We start from the raw sequence: 17987 nt of genomic DNA, 5'->3' as shown, positions 1-17987 counted from the left end.
AAAGGGAAGAAACCAAGCAGAGTTTTTATAATGGAGCAAAAGAAAAAAAATGGTTGAATATTATCCTGATGTTGCTGTTGCAAAATATCACAAAAGGAAACCATTTTCAACCAACTTATTTTTCTATTGAGTATTAGACAAACTTAGCTTATACGCCACAATTTTTTTGACCAACCCACAATCGGTTGAAAATTGCTTTCCCCTCAGTTTCCTATGATGTATGTCAGTATATTTTTTTAATTATCATGTATCATGGTAAGGAGTAAATATCTGGTTCAATTTAGCTATTTTCTCCTAATGTTTTTCCACATTCAGGGTTGTATTCAATCTTAGTCCTACTCAGAGAAGATCTATTGGGTTGTATACAATGAAATTATCTCATTAGTGTAATAAGTTCCGTTTGCACAGTGCATCCCTATGTGATTCCAAATCTGTTCTGGGCATTCCTCCCAGCACTGCAGAGCAGATTTGGGGGAAGGGGATGGAGGCGTATAGGGAGAGGAGAGAAAGGAGGAGTTCTGTTGTGCAAGCAGAATTTCTTGCACTAATGAGCCAATTTTGTTGGATACAACCATTTTAAATTAACGGATGTTACAAACAGGTTCATTAATTTAAGTGGGTCTATTCTGAATAGGACTAGCATTGGATATATCTGTCAGTTTGCACAGTGGTATCTCTGGTTACATATGCTTCAGGTTACAGACTCCACTAACCCAGAAATAGTACCTCAGGTTAAGAACTTTGCTTCAGGATGAGAATAGAAATTGTGCGGTGGTGGCAAAGTGGCAGTGGGAGGCCCCATTAGCTAAAGTGGTATTTCAGGTTAAGAACGAACCTCCAGAACGAATGAAGTTCTTAACCCGAGGTACCACTGTATAGCACCAGTGCTTCCCCCCCTAAAAAGAATGTTTAGGGGTACTCTCATTTTCCTACTCATATTGAAATATGGCCCCTCAATGAGGCCAAACACAAAATATTTAGGGGTATGCATCCCCCAGAATTCCCCCAGAAAAAAGCACTGTATAGCACTATACAAATTTCTTTTTAAAGGGATAGCTCAGTCAGTAGCACATGGGACTCCTAATCTCAGGGTCATGGTTTCAAGCCCCCCATTGGGCAAAATATTTCTGCATTGCAGGGGATTGGACTAAATGACCTTTGTGGTCCCTTCCCACTCTACAAATTCTATGATTCTAAAACATTCTTATTTTATAACATTATTTGCATTGTTCTAAAATTGATTGGTTTGTAGCCCCGGTCCTGTGAATATGAAAATGAAGAGCACACTGTGGAGCGCTATAATCAAGAAAGTGGAATCTCTCCTCTTGCTTTTGGAACAAGACCTTCCTCCGGTGGAATTTCTACAAAGCATAGAGGGAATTGCTTTAATAATTCAACTAGGTGTCCTGTGCACAGTGCATTCTACACAAAATTTCAGCAGGTAAAATTACCAGTCTTTGTAAACTACAAAGTTATAATGACAGTAGATTTGTTGACCAGACACTGTGTACAAAAACTCACCTTACTCATTGGTAGGTCAGCCTTTGAGTTGGCTAAAAGGTATGTTTAAAACATGCTCTTCCACATAGCTTAAATTTAGATCTTTTATGCAAGAGAGGGCTTTGAGTGCATTTTGAAGATTTGGACATGTGGCAGAACTGTAAAATGGATTGTGTTGTGTAAGGATTCTTTGCAGATCTGAGAAGTGATTAGACACCGTTCCTGAGCTGTGAGAACAGCAGTTGGCTGAAATCAAACATGTCATATGATTAAGCCATTTCAGTAACCAGCTGACTTCTTTTCTTTAACAGCATACACAATCAAGTTGGTTTACGCAACCATAAACATAATAATACTGTTTGGCCTTCAGAATCAGGGGAGCATGTCCAGTTAACCTGGATATCATCAGAATGTATCATGAGAGCACTCAAAGCTTGTTGGAAGCTTTTAGATCCTGCTTCACGGATAGTTGACCTAGAACCAGTGATTCAAAGAGTCGTGAAAATAATTGATGCTTTACTTTATATGCAAGGTAAGATGCCAATTAATGTAATAACAGTTGTTAACAAATGATACTCTTTTGAAAAAATGCTGTTAGTTAGCTAGTACCTAATAAAGGATAAATGGTGCAATTAGTTCTCATAGAACATTGTTCAATTTGGTTGTATACTTTTTGATGTTTTGTTTATTTATGACTACCTTTGCTATGTTTGTAGCTATGTAAATTTTTATATGTTGTAAGCTGCGTTGAGCATAGTTTTAACTCTAGAAAGGCGGCATACAAATAATATGATTGATGGATTGATTGTGTTGTCATAATTACCGTATTTTTCGCCCTATAGGACGCACTTTTTCCCCTCCAAAAATGAAGGGGAAATGTGTGTGCATCCTATGGGGCGAATGCAGGCTTTTGCTGAAGCCTGGAGAGCGAAAGGCGTCGGTGTGCACCGACCTCTCTTGCTCTCCAGGCTTCAGGAAGCTATCCATAAGCCTCGCGTGCCCAGCAGGAGGTCCCGCCGGGTGTGCGAGGCTTGGGGCGGCAGCCTGTTCTGGGGGCTGGGGTCGGGGGAAGCTCAGGCTTCCCCTGCGTCAGCCCCTGCGCCTGGGGGGGAAATGAATTTTTCCCCCTTTATTTCCCCCCAAAAAAACTAGGTGCGTCCTATGGGGCGGTGCGTCTTATGGGGCGAAAAATACGGTAAATTGAGAATATAATCAAGGAAGTAAAGAATGGATAGGAAAATGTTGAGAATTTGCTGCAACTGCCAGATAGAATTGCTATGTTAAATTGTAATGGTTCGGGAAACAGAAGCATGATAGTTTTGCAATAAGGGAGAATAATTTTGTTGAGAACACTAGATGTTTAAGGCTGATACCAGAAATAAATTAATGGTTTATAATATTTTGAACAAAAGTATATACAATCCTTGAACTTACTAAATGGTGATGGTATTTACTACTTAGCAACTAATTTGTATCTCACTGGACAATGTAAAAATAAGTAGCTGTGGAAAATCCCCCATTATTATTATTATTATTATTATTATTACTATTACTTACTTACTTACTTATTTCACTCATGAAACACTTCCCATGAGGTATCCTGAAACATATAGAAACATATATAGAACATATATAGAACAATTACATAAAAACAAGTGTGTGTATATTCACACACACAATTTAAAACACCACCACCACACATATAAAATCAATTCAGTTCCAGTACAGATACTTTTATTCTGATTTGGGCCATTTGTCTATTTAGCCCAGATCTGTCTGCTCTGACAGACAGCTGGTTTCTAAAGTCTTTAGCCAGAGGTCTTCACAGTGTAACTAGGATGCTTTCATCTTAATGTGCCAGGGATTAAATTTGAGACTTGAGGCATGGCAAGTATGTGGTCTGGCACTGTGGTCAGTGCCAATCGGAAGGTCAGCAGTTCAAATCCTCACGACTGAGTGAGCTCCCGTTGCTCTGTCCCAGTTCCTGCCAACCTAACGGTTCGAAAGCTTCTTTAAAAAATGAGTCCAATTGTTGTGTGGTGCCGGTGCTGGCTAAACTTTCATACGTAAATTATCTGTGAGCCCAAAGTTTTTGGCATTTTACCCTTTAAGTGAAAGTGAGTAAAAGACAAATGATTTTTTTTAAAAAAGAAGCTGTTTTTACTTGCCATTTTCCATAGTATTTGCACACTTCAAAGTTTTCTGCTAGGTTCATTTTAATATCAAGCAAGCATATTTGCTGTACTCCTTTCGGTGCCTGATAAAAACAATCTTGTTTAGACAAGCCTACCCAGATGCTTATAAACCTGAGGAAATGTTAATCCGTTTTAGTATTTTAACCTTTGTTTAAACCACAGAGCCTAGAGCTTGCCGATCAGAAGGTCAGCGGTTCGAATCCCCATGACGGGGTGAGCTCCCATTGCTCAGTCCCTGCTCTTGCCAACCTAGCAGTTCGAAAGCACATCAGTGCAAGTAGATAAATAGGTACCGCTGCGGCGGGAAGATAAATGGTGTTTCCGTGCACTCTGGTTTCCGTTTCGGTGTCCCGTTGTGCCAGAAGCGATTTAGTCATGCTGGCCATATAAACCGGAAAACTGTCAGTGGACAAACACCGGCTCCCTCGGCCTGAAAAGCGAAATGAGCGTCACACCCTTTGACTGGACTTAACCGTCCAGGGGTCCTGTACCTTTACCTTAACAATGACATGATTGTCAGCATCGCCCTTGAGCCAGTGCCACCAACTGGACTCATCCACTTCAGCCCCGACTGGGCTAAGCGAGCTGGGTAGCACTTCCAGAGACCACCTTCTGCACAGGAACAGGTCAAAGTGCTGTGGACTCACAGCTTAGAGTTGTGAGCACCGGATTCACTCCAACAAGAAGACAGTCGTCGCACAGCAGAGTAGAGTATAGCAGAGCATAAATGACTCAGAGAGCAGCTCTGTAGAATATCTTCTTTATTCTATCTACAACTATAATACACAACTATGTACAGAGCTAAATGAGGTCTAAATGAAAATGCTGAACTGCACTGTCTGCAGCTGCTCTTGGCAGCAACCTTATCTATACACACAATCTCTCTCTAACACTCAGTCTCTCTCTCTCTCTTTGATGTGAGGCTGGAGCAGAATAAGTAGAGAGCAGAAACCGCCCCCTCCTCTCTGGAGAATCAGCAGAGAACATCAGCAGATTCTTGGATATGGGAGGGGTGAAATCTCAATGATACCGTCATTTTATCAGCAATGTAGATCTGTTTCATAAGCCACCTGAATTTGTGTTTGTTTTTTCCCTCCCCTAAAAGTAAAAATCCAGCTTAGCGATGAGATTATTGAAAATTTACTTGGAATACTATGTCTGCCATGGATTTCCAGCTACTCCAGTGAGCCTTCATTCAAGTTGCCTGCACTTAATTCAGATCTTCTGGTATTGAGTAAACATACTTCAAGCCATTTTTGTAAGTAAAAAAAAACACATTTTGCTTTGAAATTTATTCATGTTTCCACCCTATCATTCTCCCCAAGGTTTCTAGAAGTGGCTATCAGCAAAGAAAAACAACAGCGGTGATGGAACAACAAAATAAAAAAAGCAGAACAGTTTACAAAATATGCCAGCGACATTTAAGTTAAAACACAGCCAACACTAAAATGTGTAAAAGGTCCGGGCAAATAGAAAGGGCTTCATCTTAAAAGATATTTAATGTCAGTTCCCGGCAAGTCTCTCAGGAGAGTATTCCAGAGTCAGGGTGCCATAGGCGAAAAGGCCCTGTCTTGGGTCGTCACCTGACTTATCTCGAAAGATCAATGTGTTGAGGGATGAGATGAATGCTGAGACTGGTTTATGCATGGAAATAAGGCTGTTCACAGTGTTTAAAGGTTCAAACCAACACTTTGACTCGTGCCTGAAAATGGACTGGGAGCGGGTGCATTTGTGTTAAGACTGGTGAGATATGTTCCAGTCTTCTAGTTCCAGTCAGTTTTCTAACCACACTACTTTCCCCACAACTGAAGCCTCTGTGCCAAGTACACAGAGAGCCCCATGGCCAACATACCTCATTAACACAAATATGATATTGTCAGAGTGTAAATAACTGGCCACTTGCACTTGGATAACTGCTGTCCTCAACTGAAAAGATACTTTCCAGTTTGAATGCTTAAAAGTCCATGTACTATTTGTGGAAAATCAAGGATATAATGTGTCCTGGCCTGTGTAACCATTTATTTAGCTTTAGCTTTTAAATATTGGCCTTAATGACTGTAGACCTCTCAGTATGAAATAATATACTGTTGTGCTTCTGAACTTGCAGCAGTTTGATAATTAGGGGTTTTTATGAGGTGTAAATTTGTTTTCAATGCTTTATTGATCTATATATTTATTGATGGTGTATGTATATACAGTTGGCTTGTGTATTTTAGTCATCTTTTGTATATTATTAGACCTGTATACTCCTTGGATATTTTTGTTTTGTTTTTAGCAACTGGTTTATAATTTTTTTAATGAAATATGTGGGTGCCATTTTAAAAAGGCTAGATTGTTGTCCTTACAGTGCTTTTGTGTTTATTTATTTTCCTTTTAGCACCTGAGATTCAGTCGAATTGCGTGTTTCTTCTTTCTCTGATTCCACGAAGATTATTACATCTGAAGTGGAGGGATTCTTTATATCAGCATACCCTGCAGAGTCCGCATGAAATTATCAGAGCTAACTGCGTTAAAGGGTTTCCTTTCCTGTTACACCAGTCAGATGTAAAATCCTCCACCCCTTTGCTTGGATCTTTCCTGTAAGTAGTGGTTTTAATTCCAAATAAAATTGGGGAAAGGAAGAATGATCTGCCAGCTAATAGATCGAACAAAGACCTTGTCAAATATGAGTGGTGCAGCTGAGGTGGGTTATGGTAGAGAGGATAGAAATGTATGACAGGCCATGCCACTTCTTCTGTCGCCCATATATAGGAAGTGTGTTCCATAACATGAGTGTCTTTGTACAGTGGTACCTCGGGTTAAGTACTTAATTTGTTCCGGATGTCCGTTCTTAACCTGAAGCACCACTTTAGCTAATGGGGCTTCCTGCTGCCGCCGCACCGCCGGAGCAAGATTTCTGTTCTTATCCTGAAGCAAAGTTCTTAACCTGAAGCACTATTTCTGGTTTAGCGGAGTCTGTAACCTGAAGTGTATGTAACCTGAAGCGTATGTAACCCGAGGTACCACTGTATTCCTTTTCTGGACCTGCTAGGGTGTCTGGATGCAGCTCCACTAATGCAAGGACTTTTGGCTGTGCAATTGAACTTCCCTTCCTACTCCTTCCCATATGCTGCCCTAAATGTTTCTGGGATTTTCTGCAACCCTCAGGAGAGGGGTGAGAGAGAGGGCACGTTCTATAGCACAAGTGGAAATCCTTGTCTTAACAGAAGTACTTAATTGGATACCACTCTTAGGTTTCTTTTGAAAGTGGTACACCCAGCAGCATTTACTGTTGTAAGAATAATGTTATATGTAGAAAAGGCACCGGACACTTCTTTTTATTTCAGAGACCACATAGGGGATGAATCTCTATTAGTCCAAAAAGCTTATGCCAGCATCATTGGAAAACTGGCTTGCTGTCTTTCTGGCAACTTCAGTATAAGACCTTCCACAACTAAACCTGGCATCGAGCCCCAAAGTTGTGACATTCTCTGTAGCAAAGTTACTGTGACTTCTTCCGAGCAAATGTGTGCTGTAAGAGCAGATGTCTTTAAGCCATTTTTAAATCTCCTTGAAAGCAATGTAGCCAGTTCAGTCAAGCTTGGTAAGTTCTTTAAACATACGCTATATTATTTTCCTGTCTCTTTTTTGCATGTTGTTTCTGCAGTGTTATTTTACTTGGTAAACACAACATAATAATGTGAAGTGCTCTTATTCTATGCGCCCGCCAGTTGTGCCTTCTTTCGGGAGTCTCCATTCCATCTCTCTTTGTGGTTTTCAGTTGCCCTCTTTTCCACTCCGGCCCACAAAAGACCCTCAAAATTTTTGTGGCACCTGAATAAACTGAGCACCCTAAATAATTCTGATTTGGCTACTTAGCTGTCATAGCACCTAAGTTTACTATTAGCAGATGTTAAAGTTGATCCAGTGACAGGTATGGAAGCGTGGATGTTTGTGCAGAGTTCCTTGCTTGCAAGAGCTTTCTGTCCATTCTTCTGGATCAAAGAGTTGATAGGGAGGCACACCTGCAAGGTGTGAAGCATGGCTGGTGAGAAGGATACCTCTTTCTTTGGGAAATGAGAGAGCATCCCAGTGGCTTCTGCAACAGGGTCTCATTGCTGACCCTTCCACAGTACAAGAGTCAGTGTGCTGCTTTCAGTGTAGCAGATGCTGTTCTTCTTGGGAAATTGAAATTGATTGAAATACTTTATTGTCACTTGTACAACTTGTATACAGTGAGATTACATGAGCACCCCCCACTCAGCTCTCTTAGTCTTAATTCCCCTCATTTACTGACGCACACCCACCAAACCCGAAAGTCAGTTGCCCCGTTGTTATCTTTTCAGTCAGCAGCCTAACAGCCCATGGATAGAAGCTGTTCTTTACCCTGTTGGTGCGACTAATCATGCTTCTATATCTTCTGCCTGAGGGCAGGAGATCCAGAAAGTGCCGGCCAGGGTGTGAATCATCCCTGATAATTTTTCTCACTCTCCTGAGGCAATGTTCTTCCGCTATTTCATCCAGTGGATTCACGGGACAGCCCATAATATCTTGTGCTGTATTCACCACCCTCTGTAGGCACTTCCTATCAGTTGATGTCAAACTAGTGTGCCACACCGTGATGCAGTATGAAAGGACACTTTCTGTTGTGGACCGGTAGAAGGAGATCACCAAATGTTGATTGACATTGTTCTTTTGCAATACTCTGAGAGGTTGTTCTTCCCTGGCACCCTTCCATTGAGAAATGGGAGAGCAAATAACATGCAAATTTCTGGGTCTCTACTGTCCTTCCCCATGTCTCACTGTAAGGCGAATCCATGGTACTGCTTACATTTCAAGTTATTCAACCAGGAAATAAGGAAGGCAACTTCTTTGTCCTTCCAGAAGGACAGGGCTTGTTAATCAATATGGCCTGTGGTCTCCTGCGCTAAAATGTAAGTGGAGATGCAATATATTCTGTCTAATCTGTATGTGTTATCCAGGTTTTGAAATCCAAACAAGAATGTTGTTGCTTTTTCAAAAAGTACTTAATAACGTGGTCAAAATATTTGTGAGTGAACTTCATAGTCTGTCTTAAATATTTTTATCTTTTGTGAACATGATTGTAATTTGTGGTAACCCAAATTATACATGTTTGATTTTTTAAAAAAAGAAATTTTAAGATGTATAAAATACCGTATTCCACCATGTGGTTTTAACTTCGGTCTTACGATAAACAAAAATTGTTGAATGTGTTGTTTCTGTTACTTTCTCTTCTAGTATTAATAGAGAACATTCCTCTCCTTTGTAAACACCTGGACTTCAAAAAAGATGAATTAAATGTAAAAGTGATTGTTGGGGCTTTCTTAAAGCTAATGGAAGATCCTGACAAAGATGTAAGAATAGCCTTTAGTGGCTGCATCAAATACATACTGGATTCTTCAGACTCTGAGGAAGATTTCATTAAAGAGGTGAATTTCTTAAGTATCTTGAACCCTGAGAGAGAGAGCAACCTTGATATGTAATCACAATAATGAATGCATATCGTTCCAAACTTACTTTCAGCTCTTCGTTTCGAGAATGAAAGAAGCCTACACAAATGCTAAAATATCAAAAAATAGTGAGCTGAAGGATACATTGATTCTCACAACGGGTGATATTGGAAGGTACATTTTAGTGTCTTCTTTTCTAACTTCTCTTAAGTATTCTGGTTTCAGGAGACTTATTCTGAGTTATGGAATATTCTTATCAGTTACTTTCTTTATGAATCACTTTCCATGAGGCATCCGAGCACAATTCAAAGTGTTGGTTCTGACCTTTAAAGCCCTAAACGGCCTCGGTTCAGTATATCTGAAGGAGTGTCTCCACCCCCATCGTTCTACCCGGACACTGAGGTCCAGCACCGAGGGCCTTCTGGCGGTTCCCTCACTGCGAGAAGCCAAGTTACAAGGAACCAGGCAGAGGGCCTTCTTGGTAGTGGCACCCGCCCTGTGGAATGCCCTCCCAACAGATGTCAAAGAGAACAACAACTACCAGACTTTTAGAAGACATCTGAAGGCAGCCCTGTTTAGAGAAGCTTTTAATGTTTGATTTATTACAGTCTTTTAATATTTTTTTGGAAGCCACCCAGAGTGGCTGGGGAAGCCCAGCCAGATGGGCGGGGTATAAATAAATTATTATTATTATTATTATTATTATTATTATTCCGTAGCAATTTACAGAACAATTCTGTATATAATGAAAGTGAAAACTTATGCACCTATAAAAAAGGATTCGATTTAAAAAATAAATAAAAATAAACTAGCACATATATAGAATCAATTCAAATCTGTGATAAATGTCTTTACTTGAAAGGTTTCAGGCATGAATTATCTAGTGCATTGGTGTTACTTTCAAGCAATGTCTGTCTTTCCCCCCTTTTACATTGTAAGGGCAACGAAAGGGAGCTTGGTGCCCTTTGCACTCTTGCACTTGTTGCATTGCTTGTTGTCCAAATCGGCCTCTGTGGCTGGAGCAGCATATGCAGAAATCAGAGCTTTGGCTGCCACCAAGTCTATAAAGCTGCAGGCCTTTTTCAGTCAATACAAGAAACCAATCTGTCAGGTAAGAAGCCCGAATAATATAGGAAGAATACATTGCATTAACCTTTTAATTGCTTAACGTTCCGTAGAGGGCTACAAGATTATGTGCCCCCAACTTCTCCCCTAATGTACACATATTCCTCTTGCCCACTGTGGGGTAGGATTGTAGTTAAGATTTACACATACTCCAACCCTAACCATGATTCGTGTTAACCATGGCTTGCAAACCTTGGTTAAAGAAGGTCCCTTGGTTGGTGTAGATGTAAACTTAATGATGGTATAAAAGGAAAGCAATTAGCATGAGTGGAGACATGGGTTCATTCATATATATATATATATATATATATATGCTTTCGAAGATGACGAGTGAGACCTCGTCGAAACGTCGCCTAGACACCCCAACTTTTACACGGGAAGACACCCGAGGACACCAAAACCTGCATATATATATATATATATATATATATCGGACGGTAATTTGGTTGGTTTTTTATTTTAGTTTCTTGTTTTTAATTGGATTATGATGGATATGTTAACTGGCTGTTTTTACTGCAAAATCAATAAAAATGATTTTTAAAAATTAAAAATTAAAATAAAGGGGGGGTGTGACCCTGCAGCCCACTCTTGTGTCTCAGTCATGGCTGGAGACCTGGATAATTTTGTTCAGTCTTGGGCAAAGACAAAGACGATTCTAAAGTCAAAGCTTTTCTGGTGGGGACAACATTCATTAGCAGAACTGTAAGCGGCTCCAGGTTGTAAAGAACAAAAACCAATACCTTTGCTCTTTAGTCAGCTGAATGTTTATATCTGGCATAATTGTCCTGAGGTAAAAATTCTAATTTCAGTATGAGAGAAATAGCAGTGAAATGTATCTCTTGATGCTTAGTTTTTAGTGGAATCTCTGCACTCCAGGCAGTCGGCAATGATTTGTAACACTCCCGGCCAAAGCAGCGAAGTACAGAAACAAGAAATTGCTCATCAAAGGGAAGCTGCCCTGGACATGTTATCTGAAATTGCCAATGTTTTTGATTTTCCAGACCTCAATCGTTTTCTCAGTGTAAGTTGATGGTGGTATATTCCAGAGCAGGCACCCCCAAACTCGGCCCTCCAGATGTTTTGGGACTACAACTCCCATCATCCCTAGCTAACAGGACTAGTGGTTAGGAATGATGGGAATTGCAGTCCCAAAATATCTGGAGGGCTGGGTTTGGGGATGCCTGTTCCAGAGTAAGAATAAGTCTTTGCATGTGTTTCCCATCTCAGTTTTCTCAATTCTTCCTTCATAAATTGTTGGCATTACCGGGGATGATTATGCAGATTGGTAAGATTCCTACATTTTTTTCATTTATTACATTTTTAGCTCACCTTTCTCTGCAAGGAGCTGAAGGTGCTATATGTGGTTCTGCTATCCACACACCCATTTTATCACCCCAGCAACAACTGTGAGGTAGCTTATTTCCCCAAGCGAAAGGGGAGCCAAGAAAAAGGTTTCCTTTTTCCCACAGGCCTTTTCCTCTGCCATATATTTTGCCTCCCTCTTCATTTTTATAGGAAGAGTTATTTTAGCCTGGCGTCTGTTGTGTTTTGTGAAAGATGCTGATTCTTTGCTAAATAAACCCATGAAACTTATTAACTGTAGGGATTTCCCAGTGTTGGTTGTTTGAGGTTTTCACCATCATTGAAAAGTTATTTGTCTGGCTTTCTGCATGTGCCCTTTCAGGCCAGTAAGTTTGGAGCTTATTATTCTTAACCACAAGCAAACGTGCATCTTCACTTGCACAAGGGGAAGGAAATGAGGTGTCAAAGCTCATTTTGGCTGTCTCTCTATTTTGCCAGCGGACTCTCCAAGTTCTTCTGCCTGACCTTGCTGCCAAGGCTAGCCCTGCAGCCTCTGTGCTTATTCGAACGATAGCAAAACAGCTAAATGTAAACCGCAGAGAGATCCTCATCAACAACTTCAAGTATATCTTCTCTCATCTCGTCTGCTTCTGTAGTAAAGATGAGCTCGAGCGAGCACTGCACTATCTCAAGGTAGTTTTGTTTTGCACTTGGTCTATGAAACTTTGGGAAAATAATAATAATTAGGTTGGGGATTATATTGAAGCACACAAATAAGTGACTTATATTCTCAAGGTAAGAACTCAGTGCAAGCATGTGATTAGCGTAAAGAATATTTTCGTTAGGCCTAAAATATTGTGGGTTCAAACAAGCCAAGAAACCAAAAATATATGCCTAAAATTAATCTGGCCAAGAACAATTCTCGGTCAACAGTTTCTGCTGTTTCTAGATCCATAACCAGTCTAGATCGGGGTGGAGCAAGTGGACTAATTGGCATGGGCCTACGATTTTGAGGGTCCCTACTCTGAATCTCCCTGGTAGAGGCAAAGGAGCCCTTGGGTAAAGATTATTGAAATGAGGCCTACATTTTCCACCTGGCCTGGGCCTGTTACCAGCTTTACATGGCACTGTCCATAACCAAAACCAACTTGTGCACCAAGATCTTTTCTTGATGTGTGTTGATAGCAGTTGTTCACTGAAATCCTTGACTAGGGGTTTGCATTTCTGTATTATTATCTCTTGCTCTTGTGCATATGTCTGGTCTATTCTTTATTTCTTCGTTTGTTTGTTTTTCATTTGCGTTCCATAGAATGAAACCGAAATCGAACTTGGAAGTTTGCTGAGACAGGACTACCAGGGATTGCATAATGAATTATTGCTACGTATAGGAGAGCACTACCAGCAGGTCTTCAGTGGTTTGTCAATTCTGGCTTCATTTGCCTCCAACGATGACCCATATCAAGGACCAAAGGACATCACCTCTCCCGAACGAATGGCAAGTAGCAGTTCCCACACAGTTTTCTTTGTATTGCTTGAGGAGGAAGGGATGGCTTTTGGTCTTGTATTATGGTATTCCATTAAGTATACAGAAGAGAGGGAGAGCTTCTTTTCATTTCAGGAAGAGCTTTCCAAACATTAAAAGGGAGCTTGTGGGATAAGACCAAAGATCCATCTAGTACAGCGTTCTGTTACCATAGTGACCAGCCAGATACCTCTGGGAAGCCCACAAGAAGGATATGAGTGAATCTTTCAGAAGAGCTCAATATCGTGAGCAAAATCAGCAGATTGAACAAGCAGCTGGTTGTGGGTTTTTTGCTATGGAAGTTACTAGTGGGAAGCAATTAGTTACGGACCTAACATCCCAAGCAGATTAGCTTTGTTTAAATGCAGAACTGCACTGGACCAACCAGGTTATGTTTGAAAGCATGAAATCCTTGATTAAGAAAGATCAGCAGTTCATTGGATCCTGCGAAGTTCTAATTTTCCAGAGTGGGTGTGCAAAGGTAGTATTTTACCATACATTATTTTGCACATCAACCATGTATTTAAAGAGTGGATGTGCTGTGGGGTTCTCTAAGTAATGTGTTTTAAAGTGGAATATTTTCACAGTACTATTTTTATGACTATCTAGGCTGATTACCTGCAACCAAAATTGCTGGGCATCTTGGCCTTCTTCAACATGCAGTTGTTAAGCTCCAGCATAGGAATTGAAGATAAGAAAATGGTGAGTGAACTCCATCTGGGTGGTAGAACCCCTATGTGTAGCTTCATTTGACACGGGTGCAATTCTGGGATTAAGGAAGAAGCTGGGACAGTGCTAGATTTCTTTGAAGCCTGGCGGAAAAAGATAGAAGTCCAAATTCAAAAGAGAATAAAGGGTGGTGAACAGTTGTATACTTTTATCATGCAACTTGGTTGTTAAAAATAATTCTTCTTTTTTCTTCTTCTCAATTGCAGGCCTTAAATAGCTTGATGGCTTTAATGAAGCTTATGGGCCCCAAACATATAAGTGCAGTAAGAGTGAAGATGATGACAACACTCAGGACGGGGCTGAGATACAAGGATGATTTCCCCGAGTTGTGCTGCAGGTAAGAACACTGTGTACTGATTTATGACTACAGTCTAAGGCAGTGATGGCCAAATTTGGCCCTCCAGCTGTTTTGGGACTACAACTCCCATCATCCCTAGCTAATGGGACCAGTGGCCAGGGATGATGTGAACTGTGGTCCCAAAACAGCTGGAGGGCGAAGTATGGCCATCACTGGTCTAAGTGCTTTATTGTGACTTATGGTGAATCCCTGTGTGAGTAACTGCAAATAATTATGGCACAGACATCTCATGATTGATTTTTTAAAAAAATGTCTGTGTACTGAGAAATATATAGCCATGCTCTGTATGTTAGGATGCTGAGATTTAATTTTTTTTAATTGTCCTCTTTGTTTAGGGCTTGGGACTGCTTTGTGCGCTGCTTGGATCAAAGTCACCTTGGCTCCCTTCTCAGTCACGTGATAGTAGCTCTGCTGCCCCTCATACATATTCAGCCGAAAGAAACAGCAGCCGTCTTCCATTTTCTTATCGTTGAGAACAGGTATTCTAACATAAAACCGGCAGCCAGTTTAGAGACGAACTGCAGCCAAAATTGTGTATATTCTGGTGTTTAAGAAAAAATAAAAATCTGTGGTAAGGTAATTTAAGTTTTGTGACCTGCATAAAGGAGAAACTTTGCATTATTTGTTTTGCATAATTTATTCTACAAATATGCTGTTCAGTATTAATTATTATGATAGGTGTGTGGAAGGGCCAGAACTATGCAGAGTCCTGAAGTTTCTCACCCAGGAAACACGGTTGCAAAATCCCTTTCACAGGTGGTAAATTGGAAAGGGGTCCTTTCACAGATACTTGGGCGGGGGGGGGGGCGCAATACAGCATTTTCATTCAGGTTCATGGGAAGCCCATGCTGTCTGCTGCTTCTTTTTATTTTAACTTTCCTCCCTCCTCCACCCCCTGTCAGCAGCAAACGGCAGAGCATTGCAGAGTAGGGGTACAAGGTGGTTCTCTTGTCAAAACCCAGCTTTTATATATCTGAATCCAGTGCTATTTTTCTAGAAAAAGAGGTGCTCGCCATGAACACCTCCCTTGTTCTCTCAGAATGGCAATGGTGCCCACCTGAGAGGTGCCAGAAAGGAGTTCCTGTGAGTTCCCCCTGAAAAAAAGCTCTGTCTAAATCTATATCTGAATACAAAAAATAAAAGATCTCTAGATTTTTCCTCAACTGTAATAGAGTACTTCAGATTCTAACCAAATCAGTGAACAAATATGGGTTGGAACAATAGCAGGTCTTGAAGTTTATATAAATAGCTCCTTTTTAGTTTGTTTTTAAATTATTATTATTATTTCATTGTACTGTGGGGTTTTTTTAAAAAAAAAAAAGTGCATGAGTGTTTTGTAAGAGATTTTGTTTTATTCATTAGGAATGCAGTACAGGATTTTCTGCATGAAATATATTTTCTGCCTGACCATCCTGAACTAAAAGACATTCAAGTCGTTCTTCAGGAATATAGGAAGGTATAGATTTCGTGATGTTTTGATATTTAAAAACAGAATGTTCATTTGAAGTTGGAAATGGGGTGTTGGATATCTATGATGTCTAAAGGGTTACATCATTCCAGTGTTTGTGTAAATAAAAGTGGCTCAATTAGCATGCTATGTTAAACCAATGGTTTACAGTGAACATATAGATAATTCTCGCTTCATTCCTCCTCTAATGTGAAGAGTAACCGTGAGCCCTGCCTTAGCGTTTTGTCCGAACCAGGAAAGGTGGTTTGTTTCATTCCAAATTACGTGAAGGCAAAGTTTGCTGTTGGATTAATAATTATGATTTCTTAGAGGCAAAACAAACCATAATCCCATAAATCGGGGATCGGGATTTGTTGCCTACACTAGGGGAGAAGTAAAGTGGGAGCAACCATGATGCTCATACTAAACCATGAACTATTATTTACCATGATGTGCAAACACTACTAGTGGGAGAAGTATTTCTGAAAATTTGTCTGTAAGGTTCCCTCATGCTGTTTGCCCTAATGATAGACAAGCATAAACATGGTACGAACAATGTAATATGGAACAGACCACTTCCCTTTTCCCACCTAAACCAACTGGGGGATATACTCAGCTAAGTTGGAGTAGACTCATTGAAATCAACAGACTTCAGTATGACTAATGTTGGATAATCCCCCACTGTGTGTTGGTACATTTAACAATGGGTTTGTTCATTGAAACATGTACTCTGATGTATTTTGCCTTAGGAGACTTCCAGGAGCACAGACTTGCAGACAGCGCTACAGCTCTCCATGAAGGCTATTCAGCACGAAAATGTAGATGTTCGGATTCATGCTCTCACCAGCCTGAAAGAAACATTATATAAAAACCAAGTAAGTAAAAATGTAAAGCTCAAAGGCTCTTAGATGGGTAGCTAGCACTGCAATTCTATACGTGTTTATTTGGGAGTAAGTACCATTGAAATATGGGACGTGGGTGGCGCTGTGGGTTAAACCACAGAGCCTAGGACTTGCCGATCAGAAGGTCGGCGGTTCAAATCCTCATGACGGAGTGAGCTCCCGTTGCTCGGTCCCTGCTCCTGCCAACCTAGCAGTTCAAAAGCACGTCAAAGTGCATGTAGATAAATAGGTACAGCTCCGGCGGGAAAGTAAACGGTGTTTCTGTGCACTGCTCTGGTTCACCAGAAGCGGCTTAGTCATGCTGGCCACATGACCTGGAAGCTGTATGCCGGCTCCCTCGGCCAAAAATCGAGATGAGCACCACAACCCCAGAGTCGGCCACGACTGGACCTAATGGTCAGGGGTCCCTTTACCTTTACCTCTTACCATTGAAATTAGCAGGACTTGCATCTGAATAGACATGTAGGATTGTTCTGCAAATAATCACATCGTGTATCTAGAATCGTAAAACTACACCACTGATTCTAAAACCACATTATGAATATGAATGCAATTAACAATAAGCCAAGATATTGCCTTTGTGATGAATTTCTCTTAATTTCATATTAACAAAGCTACCCGTTTGATTTTAGAATGAAAGAAATGTAAACTTAGCTTGCATTCTAAGAATCCTACAGTGAAGCCATCCCCGCCCCCGCCACATTGTTAATTCTGATCTTTATCCGAATAGACTTATTTTGCTCCCACCAAAGAGAGAGAGTATTTCTATTTTATCCAGGGTTCCAAAGCACTCAATCATTTGTAGTATAATGTCTGTTTCTTCCTTTCTCTTGTCAGCAGCGCTGAGAAAGATGATCTATACTAGATAAATTATGTGATATTCAGTTACCAGTCACACAGTAAAGGAGCTTGTCGTTTTCAGTGTCAGCCTGACAAGAGAAGAGAGATTTGTTGTATGTGGTGCATTCTTTCTTCTTGGCTTTTTAAAGTATCTGTTTCTTAATTCCACCTTAATGTGCACAATTGTACTCACAGAGTAATTACTGGACAATAGGGAGCATTCCCCCACACATTCTCTAATGTTCACCTTTTGTTTTTGAGACCTTTCATTGGATTGCCCAGCACTGATTTAGCTTGGATAAGAGAAAGAGAGCACCTTTAGTCACTTGTGGAGGATACTGAGCATTTAGATTTATTCTAATCTGTTTTCTGGCTGGATTCAAGATGGAAACCACTTTGGTTGCCCTGTTGGATGATTCATTCTTTGCACTCAGAAGTGTCAACCCCACATGCTACAATCAGAGACCCTTGACAGCCACTGAGGTGATGGGCAAGCCATAAATTTAAAGCACATGACTCTTACTCAAAGAGTCCTGGGAATGGTAGTTTATCCCATCCCAGTTCCTAGGATTCTTTGGGTGAAGTCATGTACTTTAAATGTACAGTGGTACCTCGGT

General features: G+C 40.5%; 1 protein-coding gene across 1 annotated transcript in view; it reads left to right on the top strand.

The window, feature by feature from the left end:
• The window catches only part of ATR (ATR checkpoint kinase), a 45687-nt gene that overhangs the window by 5636 nt on the left and 22064 nt on the right, over nucleotides 1-17987 (top strand). Inside the window, exons 6-21 of the mRNA XM_081862059.1 lie at nucleotides 1253-1441; nucleotides 1812-2032; nucleotides 4801-4953; nucleotides 6073-6274; nucleotides 7022-7278; nucleotides 8934-9124; nucleotides 9219-9319; nucleotides 10085-10256; nucleotides 11121-11291; nucleotides 12071-12265; nucleotides 12882-13067; nucleotides 13704-13796; nucleotides 14030-14160; nucleotides 14517-14660; nucleotides 15544-15637; nucleotides 16378-16503. Coding sequence (XP_081718185.1) covers nucleotides 1253-1441; nucleotides 1812-2032; nucleotides 4801-4953; nucleotides 6073-6274; nucleotides 7022-7278; nucleotides 8934-9124; nucleotides 9219-9319; nucleotides 10085-10256; nucleotides 11121-11291; nucleotides 12071-12265; nucleotides 12882-13067; nucleotides 13704-13796; nucleotides 14030-14160; nucleotides 14517-14660; nucleotides 15544-15637; nucleotides 16378-16503 — 2626 coding nt within the window. The remainder of the gene's footprint in view (nucleotides 1-1252; nucleotides 1442-1811; nucleotides 2033-4800; nucleotides 4954-6072; nucleotides 6275-7021; nucleotides 7279-8933; nucleotides 9125-9218; nucleotides 9320-10084; nucleotides 10257-11120; nucleotides 11292-12070; nucleotides 12266-12881; nucleotides 13068-13703; nucleotides 13797-14029; nucleotides 14161-14516; nucleotides 14661-15543; nucleotides 15638-16377; nucleotides 16504-17987) is intronic.

Source organism: Podarcis erhardii (assembly GCF_964252035.2).
Source record: "Podarcis erhardii genome assembly, chromosome: 5".
NCBI lineage: Eukaryota > Metazoa > Chordata > Lepidosauria > Squamata > Lacertidae > Podarcis > Podarcis erhardii.
This window is presented reverse-complemented; position numbering and strand designations above follow the sequence as displayed.